The sequence below is a fragment of the Tachyglossus aculeatus genome, chromosome 5, assembly GCF_015852505.1.
Source record: "Tachyglossus aculeatus isolate mTacAcu1 chromosome 5, mTacAcu1.pri, whole genome shotgun sequence".
NCBI lineage: Eukaryota > Metazoa > Chordata > Mammalia > Monotremata > Tachyglossidae > Tachyglossus > Tachyglossus aculeatus.
This window is the reverse complement of record NC_052070.1, coordinates 70,489,805-70,516,616: the sequence shown is the minus strand read 5'-3', so window position 1 is coordinate 70,516,616 and position 26,812 is coordinate 70,489,805. Positions and strand designations below refer to the sequence as shown.

Sequence of the window (26,812 nt, the reverse complement as noted above, 5' to 3'; positions counted from 1 at the left end):
CTGATCATCTGATATCTACTCTAGCCCTGAACAGTACTTGGCACAGAGGACCTAATCCCACCTCTACCTGCCCATTCCAAGGAAAATACCACAGTACGAGTGAACAAATAGGCCCTGTAGAGTTACTAGAAAGAACGTCATGGGAAAACAGGCTGGATGCCATTGAAAGCAACTGCTTCCTGGTTCAATCAATCCATCAGTGATATTGATTGAACACCTACTGAATGCAAACCACTGTCCTAATTGCTTGGGAGAGTTCAGTAGAAGCAAAACACATGTTCCCTGTCCTCAAGGAGCTTGAAATGTAATGTGAGAGGCAGACAAAATTGACTTGCAAATAGTGGGAGAAGGAGGAAGAACAAGGGTAAAGGAGGAAGTCTCTTGTGGCTACTGTTGGAGACCAAATATTAACCTTAATGGACCTTTGAGCTGGTCCTGTAATAGGGTTGCGTATTAGCAGTCAGTTGGTGGTTTTTATTGAGTGCTTAATGTGTGCAGAACTCTATATTAAACACTTGGAAGAGTGCAATACAACCAAGTTGGTAGGCACATTCCCAACCCACAAGGAGCTTAATGTTCTTTTATTCTTGTGAAGGAAGAAGTGGTTCCCAGACTTATTCTAAAAGATTTGCTAGGCTCTTTGCGGTCAGGGATAAATCTGTTTTATTTTTGTGTTGTACTCTCCCAAGCTCTTAGTACAGTGCCCTGCGCACAGTAAGCGCTCAATAAATATGATTGATTTGCTCTTTTTTCCTCCTTAACTTTTTATCACTGCATGAATATTTTGTCAGCAGTACACTGTATTTTACAATGAATTTCTGGGATAATTTTCACATTCCCACTTGTTTGACATACTATGGTTAAATATTTGTGTCTCCTGGAGTCCCTAAGATTGAGATTTGGATGTTCTCACTTGATTTTGTTTTTATTCAGGAGTCAGGTTCCACTCATTTTTTTTCTGTTTTCCTCGGAGACACGTAAGAAAATATCATTTGGAGAGAGAGGCTCTATACTAGGTCCAGCCGAGTTAAACCCAGAAACACTATCCAAAGTTTCCAGTGTAAAGACCATCTGGCTTATGTCTATTTTTATATATCTGAAGAAGTTATTGAGTAAGTCTGCAGGCACAAGATATTGGTGTGGCCAAGAGTCCTTTAGTAATGTTCAGCCTGCTTCACCCCCAAGGTCAAACGTCTAAAACAAAGCAACACAGTAATGAGGCTTTCGTTGCCCTTTCTGTCCAATTCTTTTGTGACTTCCCAGGTAGACTTGTATATAGTCCACTCTGCTAGAACGCGGAAGTTATGTCATTGATAAATCCTCATATTAAGGAAACCTTACGTTAGCGTCACTGATGTCAGACGCTTGCACACGCACGCGACTGTTTCAACAACACATCACGTTATCTCGGAACAGCGCATCCTCTAGACTGTAGGGTCATTAAGGGCAGGGAACATGTGTGCTGATTCTGTTGTATTGTACTCTCCCAAGCCCTTAGAACAATGCTGTGCACATAGTAAATGCTCAATAAATACCATTGATTGATTGATTGATTGACTGAGAATGTCCTTCCCTAAGTCCCCTAGGGCATCCTATCCCAAAGGTGTAAAGAAAATGTGTGCTATAAGAGAGTTGAGTTTATTGGCCCTTTCTATGAGTTCTCAGCTCCTTCCCCTGATCTTAACCATAGGCCTAAAAATCCGTTAGATTGAAATGGGGTCGTTTGAAAAAAATATTCCTCAAAGCAAAAAGCTTGTTTTATGGGGTTTGCTAAAATGAGTCAATCGTGGTGAATTGGGGCTTCTATTTTGAGCACAGCCAACAAGTGAGCACTTCTCCTGACTGCTGTAAATCAGCAGGACAACAATAATAGTGCCAGCTAGCAAATGTTTCTTCTAGAAAGACCAGCTTACCAAGAAACTTTAAAATAAAAATGTAAAAAATGACTGGTCCTGGTTCTTTCCGTGACACCTGACTCATGAATCAAATCCTTCTGGGTTGGGAATTGATAGCTTCAGCAGTTGGTCCCTAAAGTGAAGTGTAGATCTGTTACATGTACAGTTAGCTGTTGCCTCCCAAGTCCAGGGTTTGGTTTTGCTGCCTGAGGAAGGTTTAGAAGGCATTGAAAAGATTTGCTTTTTTTCTCCTAAACTTTTCAATCACTGCTTATTTATTTGATCCAGAGTATCATACATTATAAAATAAACTTCTAGGATAAGTGTCTCCTCTGCTCGCCTGGTCAAGTGAGAGCTTCATGCTTTCCAGTCCACTTAGAATGTTAATATTACGTATACTTTAAAAATAAATCCCTCTATTTAGATGTATTTTTCAGAGGGTCCTTTGGGAAAAATAGATATTTTGGAGTACTGTACTGCTAACCTGAATAATACCTTAGATATTATGTAGGTGGTAGATTCAGCATGTTGTGGGCAGGGAACATGTCTACCAACTCTGTTGTATTGTGCTCTCCCCAGTGTCCCATCCAGTGCTCTGCACCCAGGAAGTGCTCAGTAAATATGTCTGATGGATTGATTCAGCGAGAAAAAGCTCGAGAAAGGAAATGGAATCAACCAAAATTCTGATTGTATTTCTGGAAATTTCACCATAGAAAGCCAATTTTGAAATCATTTTGAGTCTCTGTTCAGTGTATTCAGTTCTGAGCGATTAGAATGTACGAATGTTCCCAATGTATTTTCTCCTAAACCTTCTTAATCCTATTTTATGTTTCCTAAAACAAGGGCACAACAGCCAGAGCTCATGGGAAAAATAACTTCACAGAAATATATGGGTAGAACTCAAAAAACCCTGAGAGGACTATAAACCCCTAGGACATATTTTTTTTTTTGAAAGCACATCAGACATTTCATAACTGGTATGTACCCTTCAGAATATTAAAGGAAAGGTCCAGGAGAGAATAGGAAGTCATTTAGCAGCAGAGTAATTGATTAATTATGTGTATGCATCTCATCCAAAAGTTAGCAAGAATGCCTTGTTTTAGGGATTTCTATTTCAGTCTTGACCAGTGTGCCCCATTTACATTGCTGTCCTGGCTGTTTGTGCGAACACAGGAAATCACATCTATAAAATGCTAGGAGTACCTTAGAAATGGACACTCGATTACCACAAGGGGATATAATTACTGAGATTCTATTACTCACTAGACCAAATGATAATTTCAGAAAATTGTTCTGCCGATCTGTATACTGAAGAAACTGAAGGGAGGGAATACTTGGCGAGTATTTCATTCACACTAATGTGATTCGTGGGTGAGACAAAATCAGACTGCTACTCTCCCTCTTCCTTCCTTTCTTTCCACACCACCTTGCAAGCTAACTATGGCTCCGTCATTTCTGCCGTTAGCTCTTCTACCGAGGAAAATCGGAGACAGCCAGGCTAGGATGCTTTAACAGGCCCTCTGCCCGTGCCCGTGTGACTTCAGACTCCATTAAGGGAAAGACAGAGCATTTCTGAAGCAAATGCTCCCAGCCCATTTTCTAAGGGAAAAAGTGCTTTAATCCTGTGGTGGCCTCTGGGTTTAAGATCCAGATAACATTTATCTCCAGAGCTCCAGTCTGGGTAAGGAGAATTTACAGCCTCAACCCAATGTCTCCCGACACATCCTTTCTTCCCTTTGTAGAACACATTTACGGCTCTATGTGTTTCTAGGATTTAGAACATAAAATTGGCACCAGAGCATAGCAGCAGGATCACATCCTGACCCCTGCTGCTGTTTATATCAGTAGCAATTAAAATTTGATTAATAATCCCTCATTGCTGCCTTTCTGACTACTCGTTTTTCATCTTCGTGGAACTCTAGCCCCGTTATGACTGAGTAGCAAGGTGTTAACACCTTCTCAGCCATCTGGACAGGAGAAGAGGCACCTAAGTAAAATTAATAGAAAACAAAGAACAAGAATGAGCCAGACCAGAACAGTCTAGGCTCTGAAAAACAGGTAAATGGGTGATGAGAACTCATGATTATGCCAGCCGTTTTGTTTCAAAGTGGAAGATGGGAATCTCTGGCCCCACCCACCTTAGTTTGAAATGCCTTTGCATGCTCATCTGGATGATTTAGTTTTTAGAGCAATTTAATTTCAAAATTCCACCCAGCCATCATCGACTGTTCTGCACGCCATTATGGGAAGGAAGTCAGTTCCATTCCCTTGACTTCACAGATAACTAGACATAAAAAGAAGGGTCCGACTGACCTCAGACTGTCTGGATGTTTATTTACACTGAAACTGAAGACTTAAGTTTTTCCTTGGAAGGTAAAGCTATCTTTGGGATTTCTACCAAGTGCAGGAATTTCTGCACTGGTTCAGAAAATTCTACATCTTGGGTACGAGGGGCCTCCCCCAGGCATTTGTTAGAAGAAAGTAGTGTGTGCATAGATAAAGGCGGTATTTCCCCAAGTTCCAAACCCATACCAGAGATTATTGGGTAAAGGAATTTTGAAGGCATCGGAGCCCTGTGTCTCATCCCTTTGTAATCCTCGAATGGAGGCTTGTGTTCGAGTTGGAGATTGACTCCCTTCCCAGCAGAGAGGATGCATTCCTGAGACCCTTTAGTACAGGAATGAAACTTCACGTGGGATATAGTGATGTTTCACTGGACGAAGACGACGGCTTTGTGGGTGCCCAGCTACGTTGCCTAGTACCTATATCAGGGCAGAAGTATATTTTTCTTCCTATAGGCAAAATGCCAAACTTCTTGAAGTAGGCTTTCTCAGTTGTATTGAAAAGTCTACATCTACTTGAGCTGAAGGATAATTGCAGCTTTTTTGCAGGCGGTCGGTTGCGTACGGTGGCTGGGAATGCTCAAACGAATAAAGCCAAGCTAACTTCCTTTCAGCGCTTCGCAAGGGTTTTTAATATACGAAATGAATAACGAGGGGAATCCCACTAATTAACTTGATTTTGTCATTGCTTTGCCATGGCTTCATCTTTCCTTCCATTTCTTGCTCTCATACCTCCCTAATGCCTGAGCAGACCACGTCATCCGATCGCCGAGGAGAGTGGGAAATCCAGCCCAGCCGGCAGACCAATACCTCCTACCTGACGTCTCACTTGGCTGCAGACCGGCATGGGGGATCAGTACAGGTATTACCTTCCCCTGACCCTCAGAGCTTTGCTCTTGGAACGTGCTCCCTGTTGCAAAGCGTCTGAATCTCGGCTACCGTAGGAATGGAAACTTTTGCTCGTGGGTTAGCCGCCTGTGCGTTTGACCGGTACCCGTTTGGGGCCGGTTTTCCGCATCGTGGAATTTGAGTTGTATGGACCCGGGTTGAGACAAGTGTTAGTGGTTGTTATGGGAAGTGTATGCGTGTTGAACAGCAGTATCCCCAAGGTTTCAAGTGCCACGCATTTTTTTGTCATTGCGTGGGCAGGTGATAGGTTCTTCCCAAGTAACACAATCATTTGGTACCCTCTAAAGACTCACTTTGTGGAAGGGTTGGCTTGAGGTCAGCCTGCCGGAACAGTGTTGGGAAACGGAAGCTTTCGAATGTCCCGGAAGGCCAGGGCTGTTTTCATCATAACTTTTATAACTTTTAGACTTTTCATAACTTTTAGACTGTGAGCCCACTGTTGGGTAGGGACTGTCTCTATATGTTGCCAACTTGTACTTCCCAAGCGCTTAGTCCAGTGCTCTGCATACAGTAAGCGCTCAATAAATACAATTGATGATGATGATGATGATCATAATGGCACTGGCCAGCTTTAACCTAGGACTTGAATTCAGCTTCCTTCTGGAAAACAGTCATGTTGTCGAGCCTTAGAGTACAGCCAAAGCTTGGCTATACAGAGGTTCCGGGTGTTTCCTTGAGAAGAGTTCATTTCCATCAGACCTGCACTTTGAAATTCTTAGAGCAAGTTGAGTTTCTTCCCACTTCCCTCCTGGAAATCAGCATCAGCGATATTGGAAGAGGCGCCTCAAAAACCCGCTATTACTGTTGTCATCGGAGTTCTCTTTTCCTTCTTCAGTGTTAGGAACACTCCATCCAGCTCCCTGAGCTTTCCCCATTGCTGACTAGTCAAGGCTCTCTCTAGAAATAGTTATGCTGCTGAATGTCTACTGTGGCTCTCAGAAATATGCCGAGCTACCGAGTTCTTAAGTAATTTTAGTAGCATCTGTAACCAGACTGTCGTCTTATGGATATAGAAGAAAAAACTTATTGATGTTCTCAGCAGAGCCCGTGGGAAAGTTGCAGCTTCAGAGGTGGGTAACCTCACTGGAAGGTTTCTATAAGGCAGCTAGAATCAAGAAATGAGAAGCAAATAAGGGGGATAGTGTTTCCAGACCAACCAGGACCGAACTTCGGGGTTTTGTTCCTATTTTGCCACTTAATTTCCAGAGCTAGTGGCGGGACAGTCTTTTGAATCTCTCCAGTATGGCCATTTTGATGGGGCGTATAGATTTCCTTCCTGCCAACTTGTGGAGTACCAACATATAGGAGTTAGTCTTCTACCTCTTAGAAGAGTATAGGAGTCAGTCTTCTACCTCTTAGAAGAGTATGCAACCCTGAATTTCTGTTGGCGAATGGCACGAGAAGGCAGAACAAGAAGTCATCAAAAATCACGCATTATTCTTGTGCCAGTGTCATCTGTTCTGCCGGCTGGATTCTTTGGGGCATGGTACTGCTCAGCTCTTCTCTGCCCTGTTCCATTGTCTGAGAAGTGCTTATCTGATCAATTGTTTGCTCCTCTTTCCCCTGAGGGAATGGTTTGCTGAGGTGGAGCTGCCATCGGGGATCCGGTAGCAATGGCTTATTGGGTAATGTAAAGGTGGATAGAAGTCAAAACTACTCTGAGTTCCACTCTGTATTTAGTAATTGCTGCACTCTGTATTTAGTAGTTTCTCCTCTTTGGAAGTCAAGAGGTTTAAAGGCCCGGAACCCCGGAACTTGCATTCATTCATGATTGGGGGCCCCATAGAAAGAAATGATTCCATGTGGTGAATGTGAAATCAAGCTCCACAAGCAGAAGAGACCCTAGTCAGATATGATCAATTATAGCATGAGTTGATAAGTTCTAAAATGATGTATTATGAAGAAGATGGGCAATAATAGGGTACAAGCCAAGGGCCAAGTACAGTATGGGAGAAGGGGTACCACTGAATTGAATTAAGTTTGGTTTAGTTATTGGGAAGGCAGAAAGGCGAGCTTCCTGATTAGCCAAGACCAGGCAACAAATAGAGGTCTCGTTCCTTCAGCCAGTCAATCATATTTACTGAGCACTTACCCTGTGCAGAGCTCTGTACTAAGTGCTTGGGAGAGTACATTACAACATGTTACTGCCCACAAGGAGCATACAGTCTTGAGGGGGAGAAAGACCTTAAACTAAACTACGGATATGTAGGTCAGTGCTGTGGGGCTGAAGGTGGGGTGAATAAAGGACACCAATCCAAGTGCAAGGGTGATGCAGAAGGGAGAAGGAGTAGGGGAAATGAGAGCTCAGTTAGGGAAGGCCTCTTAGAGGAGATGTAATTTTAAGAAGACTTTAGAGGAAGGGAGAGTGATGATCTGTCAGGTACGATGGTGGAGAGAGTTCCAGCCCAGAGCCAGGACATGGGCAAGGGGGTTGGTGGTGAGATAGACGAGATTGAGGTACAGTGAGTAGGTTGGAATTAAAGAAGCGAAGTGAGCATACTGGGTTGTAGTAGGATATCGGTGAAATATAAGATTGCAGGGAGGCAAGACGATGGAGCGCCTTCAAGTCAATGGTGGGGAGTTTCTGTTTGATGTAGAGGTGGAGAGGTAACCAGAAGGTTTTTCAGGAGTGGGGATACATGGACTGAACGGTTCTTTAGAAAAATGACCCGGGCAGCAGAGGGAACTGTGGACTGAAGTGGGGAGAGAGAGAGAGGAGGCAGGCTGATGTTGAGCTGCCACTGGGGTTCCAATAGCAATAGTTATCGGAGTTGCCAAGGTGGGATGGGATAAGTGCTTGGATCAATGTAGTAGCAGTGTCGATGGAGAAGAAAAGGTGGATTTTAGCAATGTTGTGAAAGTAGAACCGACAGGATTTGGTGACGGATTGAATATGTAAGTTGAAGGAGAGAGATGAATCGAGGAGAATGCCAAAGTTACAGGCTTATGAGACAGGGAGCGTGGTGGTGCTGGGAAAGCCTGGGGAAGGACAGGGTTTGGGTGGGAATATGAGGAGTTCTGTTTTGGACATGTTAAGTGTTAGGTGTGGCAGGGCATCTAGATAGAGAAGTCCTGAAGTCAGGAGGAAGCGCGAGTCTGTAGGGAAGGAGAAATATCAGGGCTGGAGGTGAAGATTTGGGAATCATCTGCCTAGAGATGGTAATTGAAGCCAAGGGAGTGAATGAATACTCCAAGGGAGTGGATGAAGATGGAGAATAGAAGGAGTAACTAGAACGGAGCCTTGAGGACTCATTGCTTTAGAACATCTAAACCGAGCTGACCAAATCAGAGAACTGTAAATCCACACCTGAATTGGAACTGGCTTCAGTCACGGTTGGGTCTGAGTCTGGTTCTAATGGAAGTAAGCCGGGGCACCATCAGAAGCAGGTCCAGGTCTCACTTCTGTCAAGCTTTCCCGTGCATGCAGGATTGCTCCATGGGCTGTTGGGACTTGCAGTCCCAGAAGCCTCAGGAACAACTGTACCACAAGACATCAGTCACAAACCCCCGAAACAGGGAAAGCAACAGAGGCTTTTGGCCGATCCAATCCAAATCTTGTAGGCCAGGACAGCCCCATAGAGGACCCTTTATGACGAAACCATGGAAAATGTGGGTAATGCATTGTGACTGGTTGGTAAATGAGATTGCAATCCTTTAAGCACTTAATTTCTGTAATGAATGCCGGTATTTTGTTGCCAGGGGTGGGGGGGGGTGGGGGTTATGGCATTTAAGTGCTTACTGTGTGTCAAACACTGTTCTAAGCGATGGGGTGGGTACAAGTTAATTGGGTTGGACACAGTCCCTGTCCCAGTCTAAGTAGGAGGGAGAACAGGTATCTCCATTTTACAGTTGGGGAAACTGAGGCACAGAGAAGTTCAGTGGCTTGCCCAAGCTCACACAGCAAGCAATTGGCAGAGCCAGGATTAGATCCCAGGTCTGCAGTTTCCCCACGAGACTACGCTGCCTTTCAGCACGTGGCTTTGTGAAAGATGGTGGGTCCCAACTTCCTTTACCCACGGGGCACACCTGTGGTCTTTATTTTCCCTCTCACGTCTCTTAGTTATCAGGTTTTGACCACATTTTACTTAGTACTGAACGAGCAGTCCATATCTTCAAAATATAAAAATACAGTCAAAAAGGCCATTCGCAACAAATGCTTAAATGTAATAAGTTATCTGAGGCTGATGATATGTTAGGGGTGGGAGAAAGATGCAGTGACAGTCCAGCAAATGCCCAGAATCAATCAGTGGTATTTACTGAGCACTTACTGGGTGCAGAGCACTGTACTAGGTGCTTTGGAGAATACAGTTTAACAGAGTTCGTGGACACATTCCCTGCCCACAAGGAGCTTACTGTCTGGAGGGTAAGATGGACACCAATATAAATAAGTTGTGGATACATAAATAAGTGCTGTGGGGCTGAGTTTGGGGTAATAATGGTGGTATTTGTTAAGCGCTTACTATGTAACAAGCACTGTTCTAAGCGCTGGGGTAGATACAAGGTAATCAGGTTGTCCCCACATGGGGCTCACAGTCTTAATCCCCGTTTTACAAATGAGGGAACTGATGCACAGAGAAGTGAAGTGACTTGCCCACGGCCACACAGCAGACAAGTGGCGGAGTCGGGATTAGAACCCACGACCTCTGACTCCCAAGCCCGGGCTCTTTCCTCCGAGCCACGCTGGGGTGGATATCAAATGCCTAAAGGTTACAGATCCAGGTGCAGAGGCGAGAAGAACGAGGCCAAATAGGTGAGAGGCTGTTTTGTACTGTTTCTCCCCAAATATTTGAAAGTTGCTCAGGACACACAATTTGAGAACTGTGGTAACAGTGGAACCACTTTATACCACCAAGTAGGAGAAGGGGCAAATTTCACGACAGAGGGAACAAGCCAACCGACCTGATGTTCAGATAACAGCTGCGGTGGGGCGATCAGTTCTTTTCTCTGCAGGTTTTGGACAGAGTCAAAGAGGAAAGGCGGGCGCTACCCTCTCACTCTCAAAATATTGCTCTGGTTTCGTCTCCTGTCAGATGGTGTCTAAAGGTTCTAAAATCACGTTCCCTACGAGATGGCGTGTATCAGTGGTAAAGTGTTCCAGAGGCTGCCTCCCCTGGAGGCTGAGCCTCCTTCTAGCCACCCGGCCAGCTGTCTAGCACCGGCAGGAGGACCTGCTCTCCTGGACATTTTCACACACTCTCTCTTTCTCTCTCTCTTTCTCTTTCTCTGTTTCAGGTGGTAAGTTCAACCAACGGAGAGCTGAATGTCGATGACCCCACAGGGGCACACTCCAATGCACCAATCACAGCGCAGGCCGAGGTGGAGGTAGTTGAGGAAGCTAAGTACGTTCACCTTTCCAAACCGCTCTTCGACCCATGTTTTAAGAAACCTTCTCTCCGATTCCTTCAGCTCTGTGTTGTTTTTCGACCTCGATTGACTCCTCAATGCTCGTATCCATAGCCTTTCCCTCCGCCCATTCTCTTTTTTTGCATGTACTGTAATGCTACTGCTGCTGCCCCTCTTTGGCTGGGATGCCTGTTGAATGTCATTTTAATCCACAACATACGTGACAGATGAGATAACGGGTCCCCCCGCCCCCCACCCCTGCACCAAAAGGTATGACATTGTAGCAAACTGCGGTGTAAAATCCCTGACCCCTCAGGACCCCAGAAAGCCCTGCCTCCCGTGGGATCTGTGAAGACCACTGACTTGTGAGCCAAGGCGCTCAACGGTCTGGCAATGAAGAGCAGTTGCTTTCGAGTTGTGGGGTAGCGGGGGGCCAGGGTCAAAATGGTCTTAGATCAGTCCCCTCTGGTTCCCTCCCTTCTCCATGAAACTTCCCACATCCTCCAATCAATTCTTGTGAGGCTGAAATGAAACCGAAGCAGTAAACGCTCCCGAGACGGGGAAGAGTCGTCATCTCTTTGGAAAGGAAGTTTTTCTTGTCTTTTAGCGTAAGTGGGGAAAACAGAGGCTGCGTCATTCTCTCCTGCTGCTTCTACTGCCCTCCTGCCCCTCCAGGGGTTTCTTTCGTGCCTTCCTTCTACCGGGCCCGGGGAGGGGAGGAGCAGTCAGGGGAGGTCTGGAAATAGCCAAGGATGTGAAGCCGGGGAGGAGGGATGACAGCTTATTTTTACCTTCAGGGCTACCCCCTGGCCAAAGCGAGGCTCCTGGGGTCATGTTTAGAAATAGCCTGGTTGTTAACCCGGTGGAGCGCAGAGCTGGCCAGAAGTAGAAGGAAGGGGTTTGCCGGCTGCCACAAATGACCGAGCTATTTTGGGCCAAACATTCGAGAACAGGGTAGTGGGATGACTGTTGGCGGTATGAGCCCAGTGTCCGTCCCCCTCCCCTAACATCTCCACCTCCATCCCCATCTCTGTCCCAAATCAGAGCAGGATTTGGACCGTGTTGACTCATCTCGAGGGAAGGGTTGTCCTTTACGTGCCATTGACGGTTTTCATGAAGCAGGTGCCACCATCTGCCATGGCCAGCCAAGCCACCAGACAGCCCCCAAACAGCTCATCAAGGTACAGCTTAAAACATGCGTCATTTTAGGATTTCAGTCACTTTCATGAGCAGATCCTTCAGGGGGAGCAGACTATAGATACGTATAACTTCCTTCTTCCCAAATCCCAGCGCAAGAGGTCTTTTCCTCCAGATAAATCCCTCAACAGCTGAGGTGTTCACTGCCCTACCCCTCCAACCCCTCGGTTCCTTTCCTCCTGTCCCTTCTCCGACTGGCTCCATTGGAGACCTGTTTCCTCAAGCTCTGCAGTCCGTATACCCTAATCCCAGACTATCTGTCCCACGCCCTCAGATTGGCCTCTGTTGATTTCACCTTCTTTGAAGGCCTCCCCACAAGAATCCACCAAATGAGATCCTCTACAGTGGCATTTTGAACCTCTTGCATCTGTTAAACACCGTGGCCTCTCCGGGGATATCTGAACCTGCCTTCAGGCTCCTCCCCAATATGTCAATTACTTGCCCATTTAGTTGCTTCCCTGTGGCACGCATCCTGTTTATTGTGTGGTGGGTGGTTTCTTTGGAGGAAAAATGACTGGACTACAAGCACAGAAACCAGCCGGTCCAGGGGTAGCTTCAGGAATGGCTGAGAGTGGCAAATTATTCCAATGATCATTCTTCCCCAACAGAATAAAAGAGTTAGGAACCCCAGTGCCCACACTGCTGTCTTCTCTTCCTTCACTTTTCCTGGGCACTCACTTCGGTGGGGCAGAAGTGGGCTGGGGATCATTTTCCTCGGAAAGCCATCACTGAGAGACCCTCCCCCAAGCCTGAGGGTGGGCCCCTCTTGGTGACGGGCCCACTCAGGATCCGATCAGGTGCCACCGGGGCCCTACCCCAGAAGAAAACTTGAGGTACTGTCTGTAGCCTGAGCATGCAGGTGGCTGCTAGTTTTAGACTACACCTGGGGCACATGCAAGAGTGCATTTATATTGGCAAGAAAATGTTACGTGGGCAGATATGATGACAAGGAACCTGCCAAAGATTGATAATATAATTGATAATATTCTGCCACATTCAACCCAAATTTCTTCTGCAAAGACGCAGCCTCAAAGGTAATTAACACATCTTGAGCCAACACAGAAGGATCGATGTGATGTGGGTGCTTACACGTTTCCTGTCATTTGCCTTTAGAGGTGTATTTCGCTTCAAGCTTTATGGGTGTAGATGCACACCTGAAGTAAGTAATAGCATTATTGGGCCCACGTAGTACCCGCTGCATTCAAAAGTGTCTGTGTGTTTAACCCGCTGCCTTTGAATACGTGTCTGTGTTCATAGACTGGGGTAATTTACAGTCCTCATAGGAACATTGATGTGCAGTTCATGCCATTTTGGATAATTGAATGTATGTTAATTATGTATGTTCCTATGTGTGCTGATGGGCACCCACATTTAGGGCCTCTCCATCTAAAGTGGTTGGCTCTGAGCGGGCTTGACGCAACTTCAGTTGTGTCAGGGTGATTTTTCAGATTTGTAGAAACTTCCACATGACTGCATAGAGCCAAGGGACTGTTGTCTCCATAGACCGCAATTGTTACTCTTCCAGCTTGGCTATCTGAGGGCTTCGGAAAGCCAAGAGAATCAACTGTATTCAGCCAGATTTTATCACCCAAACCCTTAGGCATGCTAATTTCCACAGCTCTCTGCGGGGATACTGATCTGTCTTGTTCCACACAGAGCTGTATGGGTGCAGCCGTTTGGGAGCCTTCTTGGTTTTACTCGGATAGATTGACTAAGAGGGTGGTCCATGTAGTCTACTTTGCATAATGCATTGTAGAAGTTTGCTTCCATTCAGCTTTTTTTCCACTTTGTCCGGGCAGCCTTCATTTGAGTGAAGAATAGGCATAATAATGACATGCTAACCGCGTGCCAAGCACTGTACCTAGCTCTGGGATAAATAAAATATAATCAAGTTTACATGGGGCTCAAAGTCTAAGTGGGAGGGAGAACACAGCATACCTGCTGTGTGACCTTAGACAAATTCATTCATTCAATCGTATTTATTGAGCGCTTACTGTGTGCAGAGCACTGTACTAAGCACTTGGGAAGTACAAGTTGGCAACATATAGAGACAGTCCCTACCCAACAGTGAGCTCACAGTCTAGAAGACAAATCACTTAGCTTCTCTGTGCCTCAGTTACCATATCAGTAAAATAGGGATTAAGACCGGGAGCCTCATGTGGGACGTAAACCGTGCCTATCCTCAGTAGCTTGTACCTATCCCAGCGCTTACTTTGGTGCCGGGCACATAATAAGCGCTTAACAGATACCATAAAAACAAAACAAAACAAAAAAACAGGTATTGGATCCCATTTTGCAGATGAGGGAACTGAGGCACAGAAAAGTTAAAGTGACTTGCCCCGGGTCACGCAGCAGGGACAAGATGGAGCTGGGATTAATACTACTACTACTACTAATAATAATAATAATGGCATTTATTAAGCGCTTGCTATGTGCAAAGCACTGTTCTAAGCACTGGAGAGGTTACAAGGTGATCAGGTTGTCCCACGGGGGGCTCACAGTCTTAATCCCCATTTTACAGATGAGGGAACTGAGGCCCAGAGAAGCGAAGTGACTTGCCCAGAGTCACACGGCTGACAATTGGCAGAGCCGGGGTTTGAACCCATGACTCCAAACGCCCGTGCTCTTTGCACTGAATCACGCTGCTTCCCCACTGGATCAGAACCCAGGTCACAGCCTGGCATTCAAGGCTAGTGGTCCGAGAGTGAGGATAAGCTCACCCCCAAATGTATTAGTCCTCGCTTTTTTTTTTTTGTTTTCGGCAAAGTGCTTTCTGTGTGTTAGGCACTGTACTAAGCACTGGGGTGGATACAAGCAAATCAGGTTGGACACAGTCCCTGTCCCCCATGGGGCTCACAGTCTCAATCCCCATTTTCCAGATGAGGTAACTGGGGCACAGAGAAGTGAAGTGATTTGCCCAAGGTTACACAGCAGGCAAGTGACCGAGTCAGGATAAGAACCCATGATCTTCTGACTCCCGAGCCCATTCTGTAGCCCCTAAACCATGCTGCTTCCCCACTGTGCTGCTTCACCTGGTTTGTTGAACCCAGGAAGAGAGAAATCACTATGTCTTGTCCTCTTATTTAGTGAGGAATCACTTGTCTCTTTTTCTCTATTCATAAGCAGATACTGTACTGAGTGTTCTTGTAGTGGGGATTTGCCTCTCTGAGGGATGACACCACCTGGAAAATAAAAGAGTTCTGGGACATACAGAGACTTTACCATTAATTTAGCTGCTCCTGGTGTTTCCTTATTTAAAGGAAATAAGCCAGGAAGGGGGTTGTCTCCTTCCCTAATGAAGATCGTTGTAATTATCCTTCTAAATCACATAAATGTAAACGGGTTCCAGGGAATCCAGCAGTTGTCCAGTGAAAGATAGATAGAAGTGAGCGCATCTGAAACCTTTTTGACACCCTAAGTGGATAGAAGAGCGGCTACCTGACCCGCTGACTTCTTCAGGACCCCACTTATGTTTCCGTGGCAAGGAGAAGAACCAGCTGCCTTGAGATACTTGTCCTTGGCTGCTGACGTCCCCTGGCCAAATGAAGGGGAGGCTTTCTGTCTTCTTCCCCTTGTTCCCTCCCCCAGCTAGGGCAAGGCAACCAACCGCAGGAGGAAGACCGATTCAAAACGAGGTAGAAGGAAGGAAGAGGTGGTGGGCCCTGAGGACCAGATGAGGGTCTTAAAGGGAAGCCAACTAACGGCTTTCCATGGGCACGATCGGGTCGAAACCTCGGGCACATCTGAAGTAGGCAAGTGCTGACTGTGTGCCAAGCTCTGTGTGAAGCGCTGGAGTAGGTACAAGGCAATCAGATCAGACACGGTGCCCGTCCCACATGGGACTCACGGAGAGGCCCAGAGAGGATAAGTGACTTGCCCCAGGTCCGCACAGCCGGCCAGGGGTAGAGCTGGAATTAGAGCCCGGGTCTCCCTAGTCTTTCCCAGGTTTGTTTTGTTACAGATCCAGATCGCAACGATTTGGTTTGGGAAAGAGCCCCTTTGGCCCTTGTGACTGGAGGGGCCAGGCTCAACTGCCACACCCCAGCCATCTGTTGACACAAATCCCCACTCTTGGCCCCCTCACCCGATGCCAGGACACGTGCCGCCCTCCCTCCCTTTCTCCTTCTCGGCTCCCTCCCTCCCTCTCTCTCTATTTGCAGAGCCCCCGCTTCTCACAACAGGTTTCAGATTAAGTTGGTTTTGCACTTTAAGGATAAAGGAAACTCCATCCTTAACTTCCCGGGCATTTTCCTTGCTCCGAGCCACTGACATCCCCATTGGCCTACTCTGGGCTTCTCAGTTCCCGCTCCGGTATCCGAGCCCTTGGCCGCGCCCTGTCCCGGGCAGTGGGCCATCCTGGTACATAGAGCGGGCGGCGGAAGTCATCCCTCCTTAACGGCTAGGGCTCACGAGGCTGAGTCTTCCCCCTCCGCTCCAGAGCGGGTGGGCCGAAGACAGATGTGCCCTGCATGTTTGCATGGCTCGCAGTGACTCGCTTCCATCACACCTCTGTGAACTAATCTTGCTCTCTCTCTCTCTCTCTTTCTCTTTCTCTTCCTTTCTGTGTTTTTTCTCTTTACACCCTCTCTGTAGCTGCCTGAAAATGCTCAACTTGTGGTGAGTCCCTCTCTCCAGTCCACGTGCAAGGGGGAGCGGACCAGAGTAGACTGGGATTGGCAAAAACGAACCAAAATATCCTAGGAAACCTGCACTGCTTATAAGCCCAGTGCCATTCCTAGCAAATTGGCGGTTGTCAGATCCCCGAGGCGGGGCTGAGGGTGGACAAGGCAGGCCTCTGGTCAGGAATTGAACTATCCCTTCGATCCATTTGATGCCCCCCCAAAAAATCCCTCAAACCGAGTCCTGAGTGAATTCTGTTTGGCTCAAAATGTCCCTTCTCTCTGTCCCCGCCCCGCCTCCCCTTCCCCCAAATTCAACTGGCCACATAATGTCAAAAGGTGGACCAAGCTGCCGGGGCCATGACTGCCAAGTCTCCCTTGGGAATTATTCCTCACAACAAAGGAATTCCAACAGAAAGGATGGAAACCCCTTCCTTCCCTCCCAACCCCAGGAGCCTAGCGCTGTGTTCGGTTTCAGACCTGGGGTTCGGCTTCTTTTAAAATCCAGAATCGAACTGCATCCCCGGTCGGAGCTGGCAGACTGGGACGGGCTCCCTCGGCCGTTGGCGTGCTTGGGGCTCTGGGGCCCATTGAGTGAACCCGAACCGCCCATTGAGCCTCTCTTCTCGGCAAGAGGTGCCGGAAGGGGGAGGGAGAATCAGTCCTGTCATTCTCCTCTGTGAGGCCACCAGAGCGGGTGGCTGCGAGGGCCGCCTTGGGAAGGGTGAGTGGCTCGCCCTCTGTTGCGCCCTGGCCCTCCGGTGCCAGTGACAATTGCCCAACAGGGGTTCTGGGGCGCCCAGCTTTATACCGGAGGGGAATCTCTGGATAGCGACTTTAACACGCTAAAGAATCCGTGCGTGGTGAGGAAATGTTCCTGCCGAGAGGTAGCGTGGCCACCCCCTCCGCCTCCCCGCCCCCCCTGCCGCCGGCTCTCTCCCGGGGCACTGCCTGCAGCCCCTCTGGCCTCTCCTGAGCTCGTCTGTCTGTCTTAGTCTGGGATTGTCCTCTTCCACATCGTCTGCATGCCCAGGGTCATATTCTGTACGACGACCACAGCCTTTTACTGCCTCGTTTCTGCTTGCGTTCAATGAACGGTCTGGGAATCCTTTGCTGAACCCTGGCTGACTGAACCAACTTCAGCTCTGCGTCGGCCAGAGAGCGTGGAGCAGTTCCCAGGGGAAACGGGGCCGGAGAAGAGGAGAGAGTGGGCTTTTCCGGGACAGGCCTCTGAAAGATAGGGGAGCGCAGAGGATCAGGGCGGGAAGCTGTCCCCTCGGTTTTCTCTCCCAAGCGGCTGCCCGTGTGTAGTCTCACCTCACCATGTTCCTCTCTGTGTAAAGTCACGCGCCTCCCTGGCATCCAAGAGGGAAGGCTGTCCCGCAGGGAGCAGCCCAGGGCGCAGCTGGAGAGGTCAAAGGAGCAAGGAGATCAGGTGCCCCAAGCATTTAGTGCCCAGGGGTGGAAGGCCAGCCCAGCACGGGCAGTCTGTCAAGCCTTCCTGCCCTGGGAGTCGGGTATCTCTACCAGGTGCATCGATTGGGGCTCAGCCTTTCTCCCCTGCCCTAACTGGACTCGCAGCTACTGGCCCGCTTGGAGGCCAAGGATTGAAATGGACCATGGAAGTCCCTTTTGGGAAGAGGAGATCCCAACTCCCATTCCCCGGGCTGTTTTGAGTAATTAGAGACTGTCATTGGGTGACCAGAGTCTCAGCTCTGTAGAACTACAGGTTCCCATTCCAATCCAATCCAAACTTCCCGTCTCCTCTGAGTAGGTGAATCCCGCGCTGTCTGTCACACACCGGTTATGATGTGGGCGTCCTTCGGCCGGGATTGGAAAAGCCAGGCCTCTGGCCCTGCCCGCTCACGAGAAATCCCAAGACGCCCTGAGACTCGGACTTGGCCACCCGTCTGAAAAACTCAGCTCTAAGCAGCTCGGCTTTTCCTTCCAGAGACCAGTCCCCGGGAAATTGAGCCAGTCTTATGTGAATTTAATCTCAGTTCATTCGGTCTACCAACAAAATCGTCCCCAACCGCCCACTGGAAGAGAAGAATGGGAAGCAATTACTTGAAATTGGCCTTGGCCTCCCGGAGGCCCATTGATCGTAGAGCCCTAAGCAGTGGGTAGCATCAAGGCCCTCTTCTTCTCTCCCCCGTCAGCAGAAAATTATTCCAATTAAAGAACCCCGAGCACCACTTGGAAATCCTTTCTGGAAGTACCTTAAAACCCTCTTATCTTTGGTTAAATTTCCCTCGTTGGGGCATTCGGATCTCTAGGGTCCACCTCTATTGTCCCTACTAAGTTTTCTCTGATTTTTCCCGACTCAAGAGGAATTGGATCTATTTCAAGAAACACCTCTCGTATGGGAGTACGGGAATGAAAACAGGTTCTTTGCTGCTGCCCTTATTTTGGCCAGAGGAGTGTTAGGGTTGGTAAGGTTAGGGGTAGCTAGCTTCCCGTGACCAACCCGAAGTGACAAACCTGTGGGGAGCCCCGCCAAATTGTCTCAGGAGGCTTGGAGATGCTTGGGAGTAACCTCTCCGACAGGCTTTCCAGTCAACCGTGGGCAGACTTGAACTCTCCATTCCCATTTCCATTCCCCATGTGTTCTCTCCCTGGAAGAGGTAGTTTCTGGCACCAGCTTCTCCTCTGTCTGCACCATCCTGTCCTCGGCCTCACGTTCGCCGGGCAGGAACGGTCTTACTTGCTCCTAGGTCCTGGAAAGCAAGGGGGGAGTGGGGCTCAGGACAGCGAGATGGGGCTTTAAGTCACTAATATTTCGAGCAGGAGCTTTGGTTACCCACCAGTCAGTACTGCAGGGTTCAGTAAAGGAAACTGACCCCAAACTCGGCCCGGTATCTCAGCCTTAGCCCCGAACGTGACCAGTTCTTAAACACTGCCATAAAATCGGGGTTGTCGGCGGGAACGGTGAATTTGGGTTCTTCCCGAGCTACCAGAGGCCTGCCTCCTGCTAGGACTGTGGCACCATCCCTCTTTGGGAGTTGAAAGGGCAATGTCTGATCGTGGCCAGTCGGTTTCTAGTTTTTTTGTGGGTTTTTTTGCTGGGGTGGGGGCGGGTTGTTGGGTTTTTGTTTTTGTTTTTTTAGTTTGGGGCTGGTAGGTGGCCCCTAGTCTCTCCTTTGTTCCCAGCCACCAGGCGGCTTGAAGATTTGGGCCATCTCCCGCCCTCTCGGAAGGGCTGCTAGAGTGGACCTCCTTCTCTTAATCCTCCATTTCCAGCAGTTTTCCACAGGAACTACTCCCTTTCCCAGGGTGGCCGCCAGACCATCGCCGTCTCTCCCGGTCGAATGGGGCCTCACGGCGGGTCTGGGTGTCCCGGGTCGAGGGGCAGGGGGGACGGACGGGCGGGCCGCTCTCCCCGCCGCTGCCCGTGGGGTTGCCGGCGCCGAGTTGAGCCCCGGTAGAAGGCAGCCGTCTGGAATGCCGGACTGAGGCTCGAGTCTTGCCCTTGGCTTTCCAGAAACGAGCCTCCCCACCTCGGCTCCCGCCGCTCAGCGGGGGCGACGGTCTGCAGACTGGAATGACGAAGTCCCTTGAGCTTCCGCCCCCGCGGCCCGCTCCCTCCAGCATGCGCCCTGTATACGGTGGGCTCGGGCTCCCGCCAGAGACGGGGCGGGACCCACCGCCTACAGCCGTGGAGGGAGTTTGGGGCCTGCCGGCATGCCCAGCCCGCCGTACTGACTCGTCTTGTCCTTTGTGCCCCAGGTGCTGCTGTTTCTTTAAGAGAAAAAGGAAGAAGACCACCCAGCGCCACAAGTGACCAGTGCCTCTCGGGGGTCCCCCGGGGACTCCGCGATTCTGACTGCACCCGCAGCTCCTGCCATTTCTCATTGGAAGGGACGTCTCTTTGGGAGGAGGGAGGAGGAGGAGGAGAGAGTGGAGATCAGAAACCAAAAAGAGAAGAGAACAGATGCCCGGAAGGAAGCCGGCACGGAGTCGGCCAGCGCTGAATGGCTTCGACGCTTAATTCCAATCCCGCGGCCCCTCTCGGGATCCAGAGTCCGAGGGGCTCCCGCATCCACGGGGCTCGGCGGCTTCTTGCACTTGGGGCTGGCTGCCTGGCTGACTCTCCTTCCCATTGTTTACAGTGAAGGTGTCATTCACAAAAACTTACGAACTTGCATCCTCTGTCCTCTCCTCCTCCATTTAGTCCTGCCCCCCCGCCGCCCCGGCCCCCGCCTCCTCCCCCTCCAGTGAAAAGACTAAGAAGTCAAGGCTTCATTGGCTGACTGTCGAGGGCGAGGCCCTTTTCCAGGCAAGTTATACAGCTGAAAAAGCGGGCGAGAGGAGAGCCCGGAGCTGGAGAAGGACTCCCTCCCCGCCTCCCTCTCCCACCTCTCACCGCAGAGTTCTCGTCCCGTGTCCGACTCCGCTGCCGTGGCTCCAAGGTCTGCCCCCCCCCCCGGCGGGTCCAGGCTCTTCCCCACACCCCCCTCCCTCCTTGTGAAGTTACACTGTAGCACACAAGCTGTGAGAAATTTGCAATCTACTGTTCCCGCCTCTTTGGTGTTCTTGGCTTTCTTGGCAAGCTCTGGTCTCCGAACAGTTAGTTAGTAGGGCAGCGCAGATTGTTTGGGGAAAGGAAAAACAAAACAAAACGAAAAAACTGACCTTGTTGCACTTTTTTTAAAAAACAAAACAAAACACGGCAGATGCGTATTGTGTCTGGTTGTTTTGGGGTTTGACTTTTTTCCCTGTGGAGGCAGACGGGGCCAGGTCAGCCCCTTGGGAGAGAGCTTGGGGTGCAGGGATGTCCAGCTCCAGGGTTTGTTCGAGGCATCAGGAAAGGAGGAAACCAGGCCCCCAAACCCCTCTGCTCTACCCGGCCCTGGGAGGCGAGGTCTGTAGGAACCCTTACTTGAATTTCCAGGCCTTCTTAGCCGTCGAGGAAGGCTCCTGATGTGACCAGCTGGTAGTTAGAAGGTCTAGCCCGCTCCGAGTGCCCACGACAAGGTTAGGAGGAGCAGGAGAGGAGCTCCGGAGACACGGATCATCTTGGAGAAGACGACGACAGAACCGTCAAAATATCGTCGCTCCCCACGTCATCTGGTCGGCCTTGCACGTTCCTCGCGGGGAAACGATTCCCAAAAGAAGCACCCCCTCCTCGCCATCCGTTTGAGAGAAGGGAAGGGACGGAAAGCAGGGAGAGGAAGTAGCGTTGCCTTGGATCCCGGGATGAAATCCAGGTCCCGTGCCAGCCGTTGGACCGAGAACTGATGGGAGCCCACCGGATCCCCTCCGAACTGCCGCCCGCGTCCTGCCCCGCGTAAGGAGCCGAGGCAGCGGACTGGCCGTGGCAGGCCGGGGGTCGAGGTCCGCAGCACCCGGGAATGGGGCCGGGCCAAGTTTCCTGTGTCCTGGAAAGCGCCACGGGCTGTGGGGACAGTGGCTTCACCTGGTCAAGCCATAAAAGAAAAAGAGCTGATGTGAGCGGGGACGGAGAGCCCAGATAAGGTCAGAGACCCGGCTCCCAAGGGTGGCGAGGAAATCATAGCTCAAGGGCCACGTTGCAGCCGCCGATCGGAGGGAAGGGTTCGGTTCTCCTTTTTCTCGCTTGGAAGAGGCATGATCCAGGCGTAATATTCCCGTTGTAGATGCTCATCTAAGTAGTTCAATGGATTGTCTGAACAGTGGCGGAGAAGTGGTGACGCTGGCCCGGGAGGGCGAGAGGCAGAGGGAAAGGTCTTGGATTTTAGGCAAGCTGGTTGGGGAGATATATCTGCTCCCCATATGGCCATTCAGAGAGAGAGAGAGAGTTGTCCTTTTCTGGAGAAACCATTGCCCCATTGGCCTTTGGATTTTGGAATCTGGAAATTCTGGAGCTCCCGGGCTTGGCGATGATTCTCGGGAGCTCACCATTTTCTGCTACCAAGTCCCTTGGTGCCTTACGTGAATGGAGCGGAAGTAGCACCTGCTAGAAGCCCAGCAGGCACAGTCTTCCCGGGGTCGGGGGGCGGGTTGTGGGCGAAGGGGGGGCACGAGGGAGGGTGCAGGGGGGAGTTTAGCTGTGCTGGCTGCTCATCTGCTCAGCGTGAGGCGGGGCGGGACGGGGGTAATTGTGATTTTTCTTTCCATTTTGATTTTGCAAGAAATCTTCCCATAGAATGGGGAACAACGGTGGAAGGCCCTGGCAATCCTTTCTATCGTCGCCCCCCCCCCCCCCCCCCCCCCCCCAAAAAAGGGAGTCTCTTGAATGTTTGGGATTTAGCTTTCTTCCCCAGTACCTGGCAGACGAGCCCCATCAGTGAGCCTTTGGTTGCTTGTAGCCGTCACTCGTTGTTTTAGTGGGTACGATTGGATTCCCGGCGCCCATCCCTCCCCAGTGGGTCCTCAGCCCCACGGGGACGGTCAAGTCAAGAGGCCCCAGGGAAAGGTAGACTCGCGGGTCCCAGCCACGACACACACCCCCCCGCCGCCCCCCGCCCAACTAAGTGCCTGTCACCAGACGAAGCCAAGGGCGTCCGCGCCCCGCAACCGGGGGCCCGCCCGCGGGCAGTTGGGTCGGCAGCAGGCTGGCGTTCTTCCGTGTTTTTGGAAGTGGTAGGGTCCCGATGAAGCCAGCCGGAGTTTGCAGGCGCCTCCTCCCCAGTGACCCGCTCAACCCTCCCCGCCTCGCTCTGGGAATCTAGCCGAGGAGGAGGATGGTGTAAGACAGGAGCCGGCCCTGGTAGGACCCGGTACCAGGCCCTCCGGCACGATGGGCTCACGGCAGACTCCCCCATCCGGGGAATTTGGGAGCCCCGGCCGCCCTCCTCCCCTCTAAAGAGGATGGAGCGTGAGGGTCTCTGAAGCGAGCCAGCAAACCGGCCAAGTCTCCACTGACCCGGCTGGTTCTCCGGGCTTCCTTTTCGGGGCCCTCCCCTCCCGGGACCCTCCTGCGGGAAGAAGCCAGGACTCGGGGGCCGGGTCTGTGTCGCAGGGGGCTTTCACACTCTACCACACTGGGTGGGGGAGTGAGCCACCGGTCGAACCAAGAGTTGACCCACGAGTCAGCGGGCTTGCAGCCCCTCTCTTGGCTCTTCGGTTTTCCGAGGTCCGGCTGTCGCTCGGCCGGCCCTCCGCTCTGGTAACTGAACCGCGGGCTCGTGCTCACCTGCGTCGGCAGAGCCCTCCACCCACGGGAGGGTCCTTCGGCCTCCTTCCCAAACTAGGCTTTTCCCGTGGCTGCTTTGGCGGTTTAGAAGGACAGAACAGAGCAGGGACTACTCGTGCCCACCGAGAGCCCGTCGAGTGGACCTGTCGAGGATGGGTTAAATCCTCGTCACGTCGGGGGTCAGACCCTTTGCTCCCGGGCACAGCTAGGGTCCGAGCGGCAGCCGAAGCACCTAAGGATGGTCCCGCCACGGCCCCCATGGCGTCAGACCCGCCCTGGGCCTTCCCAGAGAGCCGGTGGCGATCACTTGGAGCGCCGTTGGAGATGGGGCGGTTTGACACCGGAGCCCCTGAGCCTGGCCAGCTCCTTCCCGGGCCAGTTCTGTGACTCCAGGAACCTTCTCCGGCTGCTTTAATGGCAGCGTGGGGAAAGGAAAGTTGGGGCGGGGATGGAGAAGGGAAGATCTGGCCTCAGCCAGGTGTCTCCAAGTTGAAAATGCCGGTCACGTCCCCCATCCACCACGACTTCTCTGGGGCTGACGTGGAGAGCTGACCCGGGAGCAGGTGAACCGACCCCGCCAGTCTAGACAGCTGTGTCCCGGAGGTTTTCCAGCATGTGAGTAACAATTGCTTATTTATTCTCAGCCCACTTGAAAACGCGTACAAGCGGCTGCCGCCTTTTTGCCAGAAGAGGTCTCTCCTTAAAGCTTCCAATGTAGTTAGACAGAGAAGTCCATATAGCGCTCGTTCGGTGTTGGTTCTTAACGTTAGTAACTGCTTTCTACGCCAGAAGTACGCAGCGACGGTCAATGACCTCGAAGCGGTGACTGAGGATCGCAGCTTTAAAAAGATGAAAAACACACAAAAAAATCCAGAACTCCCTCCCGCAACCCCTACCTACCCCCGTCTCCCTCACCCCCGAGCCGCCCGTAAGCGCGGCATGCGTTCCTCCAAAGCTATCGCGGCAACCATCAGAAAAGAAAAAACTTGCCTTTTCCCCTCCGTGCTCCTTCCCCTAACGCTTCCCCGGGCCTCTCCCGTTTTCAGGATTTAAGCCAGTTTCCCATTCCCGGCCAGCCAGTACCGGGGGGCGATTGGCGCCCCGTCACCGGGTCCCAGAGGACGGGCCGGGTCCTGCCCGAGCCCGCGCGGCCCCTGCCAAGTTGCTGCCGTTTCTGGGGAGAATCCCACCCACCCTCCAGGTGAGCGGCCTGAGACTCGGGCTGCGGGGGGCTGGGGAGGAAGTCCGCAAGCCCTTCGGCTCCCCGCCGCCCGCGGGCCTCGTCCTCGAGGCGCGGTCGGAATCGAAGAGGGGTGACTTTCGTGGGGAGGGGGCTGTCCTCTGTGTTCTTCTTTTATTTTATTTTTAAGGAAACGAAACCGTGTCCCTCGTCCGGGTACCCGAAGTTTCGAGCAGTGTTTTAGCCAGAGTAAGACTCTCAGTGAACTCGATCGACTCAACGGTCTTTAAGCATTGACAGGTTTTCTTTAGCTCCGCGTCCAGATGACTGAGTGCAACAGAACCGGTTTCTCCAATGTATTCAGAAGAGCAGATAGACACAAGTAGACTCAAATCCCACTTGGTAAGGGCCCTGGAAAGCCTCTTCCTACCCCCTCCGCCCCCCGCAAAACCAGGAAATCAAATCCACTCCAGTATTTATCTCGAAATGGGCCTTTGGAGGAGAAAGCGAGTGTTTTCGTTCCCTATATTCGTGTCTGGTTCCGTGTACCAAATTTGACATTATAAAGACACCTCGGTTCCCTGAATAGATGTTTTTCCCTCTCGCTCCCCGAAGCAAGTTCCTGGTGCCATCTTCGCCTCCGAGGTGTCACTGAGGGGAAAGTAGATTGGAGCGGAGTCGGGTGACCCACTTTTCAAAGATATTAGGGGGACGGAGAGGAGCTCCTCGACTCCAAGGCGCACACGAGGCCGTTTTCGGGCTTCCTCTTGGACACGAGCTCCTGACCAAATCCCCAGGCCGGCCCCCGGACGGAAGAACCCGCGAGCGGACCGGGTCTCTCGCTCTTCTGGGGATGGCTCAGGAAAACGATCCATTTCTTTGGGGGTGGAGAGCCGGGATTCCACCTGCATAACTCACAGCTCTGGGTTCCGGAGTATTCTCGGAACAAAACCGAGCATCAGGCGTTCTCTTCCCAAATTAGAACCCAGCCGGTCCTCGCGACGGTTCTCATCTTCTCAGAGAAAAGAGCAACAGCAGAAAAACGTCTAGGTGATACCAAATAATATTCTAACCCTTGATGGAAAATAATATCGTCACAAGTCACCACTGGATATATTGCAAGCTATAATTTATTATGTTATTTTTGTCTGTTCCTTTGCCCTTTGCCCTTTGTACTTTCAAGAGGAGATGTTGGGGGTATTGATTGCAACCTTTTTTTTTTTTTTTTTTTTACTGTAAAATGTATAAATCAGCTGTGGAAATCATTTTTTAATTGATAACGCGTGGATGTGTCTGATTCTTGTTAAATGCCATTTGAGGTTGTTTTTTTTTTTTTATCTTTTATTTTAAGTATGTAACGCGATGTTTTATTCATAAGATCCTGGCACTGGTCTCCAAAACTCAGCTGTGAAATTGAAACTTGTCGTATTTTTTAACATGAATGTCCACTGAAAACGTCTCTGAAAATGGCTCCACCAGGAAGACGGCCGTTGTCCCGTCGGAAAAGACTTCTCTGCCCTTCCTGGGAGAAAATGGGTCCTGATACCATTGTCTCTTTCTGAACTGCCCGGTTCCTCGGGCACCATGAGAAACACAAATGTGATCTTTCAATACACCTCTTCCCCGCTTTGGGGGTCAAGGTGGGGGGGAGACTCAAGTTTGCACCCTTTTTGTATGTACAATAAAAATGTCTTACCTTTCCTGCCTGGCCCGGCTTGATTTGCGCTCTTTTACGGCTGTCCTGGGACTCCGGAGCCTTAGGCCGCCCTCCCTCCTCCCAGTTGCCTGGGATGGAGGGTCTTTGCTGAAATGGGAGAGAGGGAATCACTTCCCTGTGGCCAGTAGATCCGGGAGGGAGAACCAAGCGACGACATGTCTGAGCCGCAGTCTTCCGTCCCCTTTGTATACCTTGTCGTCATTGTCTAAATTTGTTGTTTTTGTGGGCCTACTGTTTAATCCTTCCTTGTCTCTGCGCTCGTTGTGGGCAGGGATGCGTCTGTTGTTATATTCGCATTTTCCTAAGCGCTTAGTACGGTGCTTTGTACACAGTAAGCGCCCAATGAATACGATCGAACGGATGAATGGAAGCCAAGTCTTGCATCCCTCCCGTGAGAGACCGACTGCACCGGGAAAGGCTCGCCCGCACCCACACCTCTAGACCGAAAGCTCGCCGTGGGCAGGGAACGGACGAATCTGCCATCTCCGTTCGTTCA

The 26,812-nt window shown here is 50.6% G+C and overlaps 1 protein-coding gene across 4 annotated transcripts in view; it reads left to right on the top strand.

Annotated features, from left to right (window-relative positions):
* CSNK1G1 (casein kinase 1 gamma 1) overlaps nucleotides 1-22,265 on the top strand; it is a 241,454-nt gene extending 219,189 nt beyond the window's left edge. Inside the window, exons 11-14 of one of the 4 annotated variants that reach the window (XM_038746455.1) lie at nucleotides 4,989-5,099; nucleotides 10,379-10,485; nucleotides 16,280-16,303; nucleotides 20,032-22,265. In XM_038746455.1, coding sequence (XP_038602383.1) covers nucleotides 4,989-5,099; nucleotides 10,379-10,485; nucleotides 16,280-16,303; nucleotides 20,032-20,086 — 297 coding nt within the window. In that variant the 3' untranslated portion in view covers nucleotides 20,087-22,265. The remainder of the gene's footprint in view (nucleotides 1-4,988; nucleotides 5,100-10,378; nucleotides 10,486-16,279; nucleotides 16,304-20,031) is intronic. The other 3 variants (XM_038746457.1, XM_038746456.1, XM_038746458.1) reach the window with 3 other exon arrangements.
* Nucleotides 22,266-26,812: the final 4,547 nt, after the last annotated feature.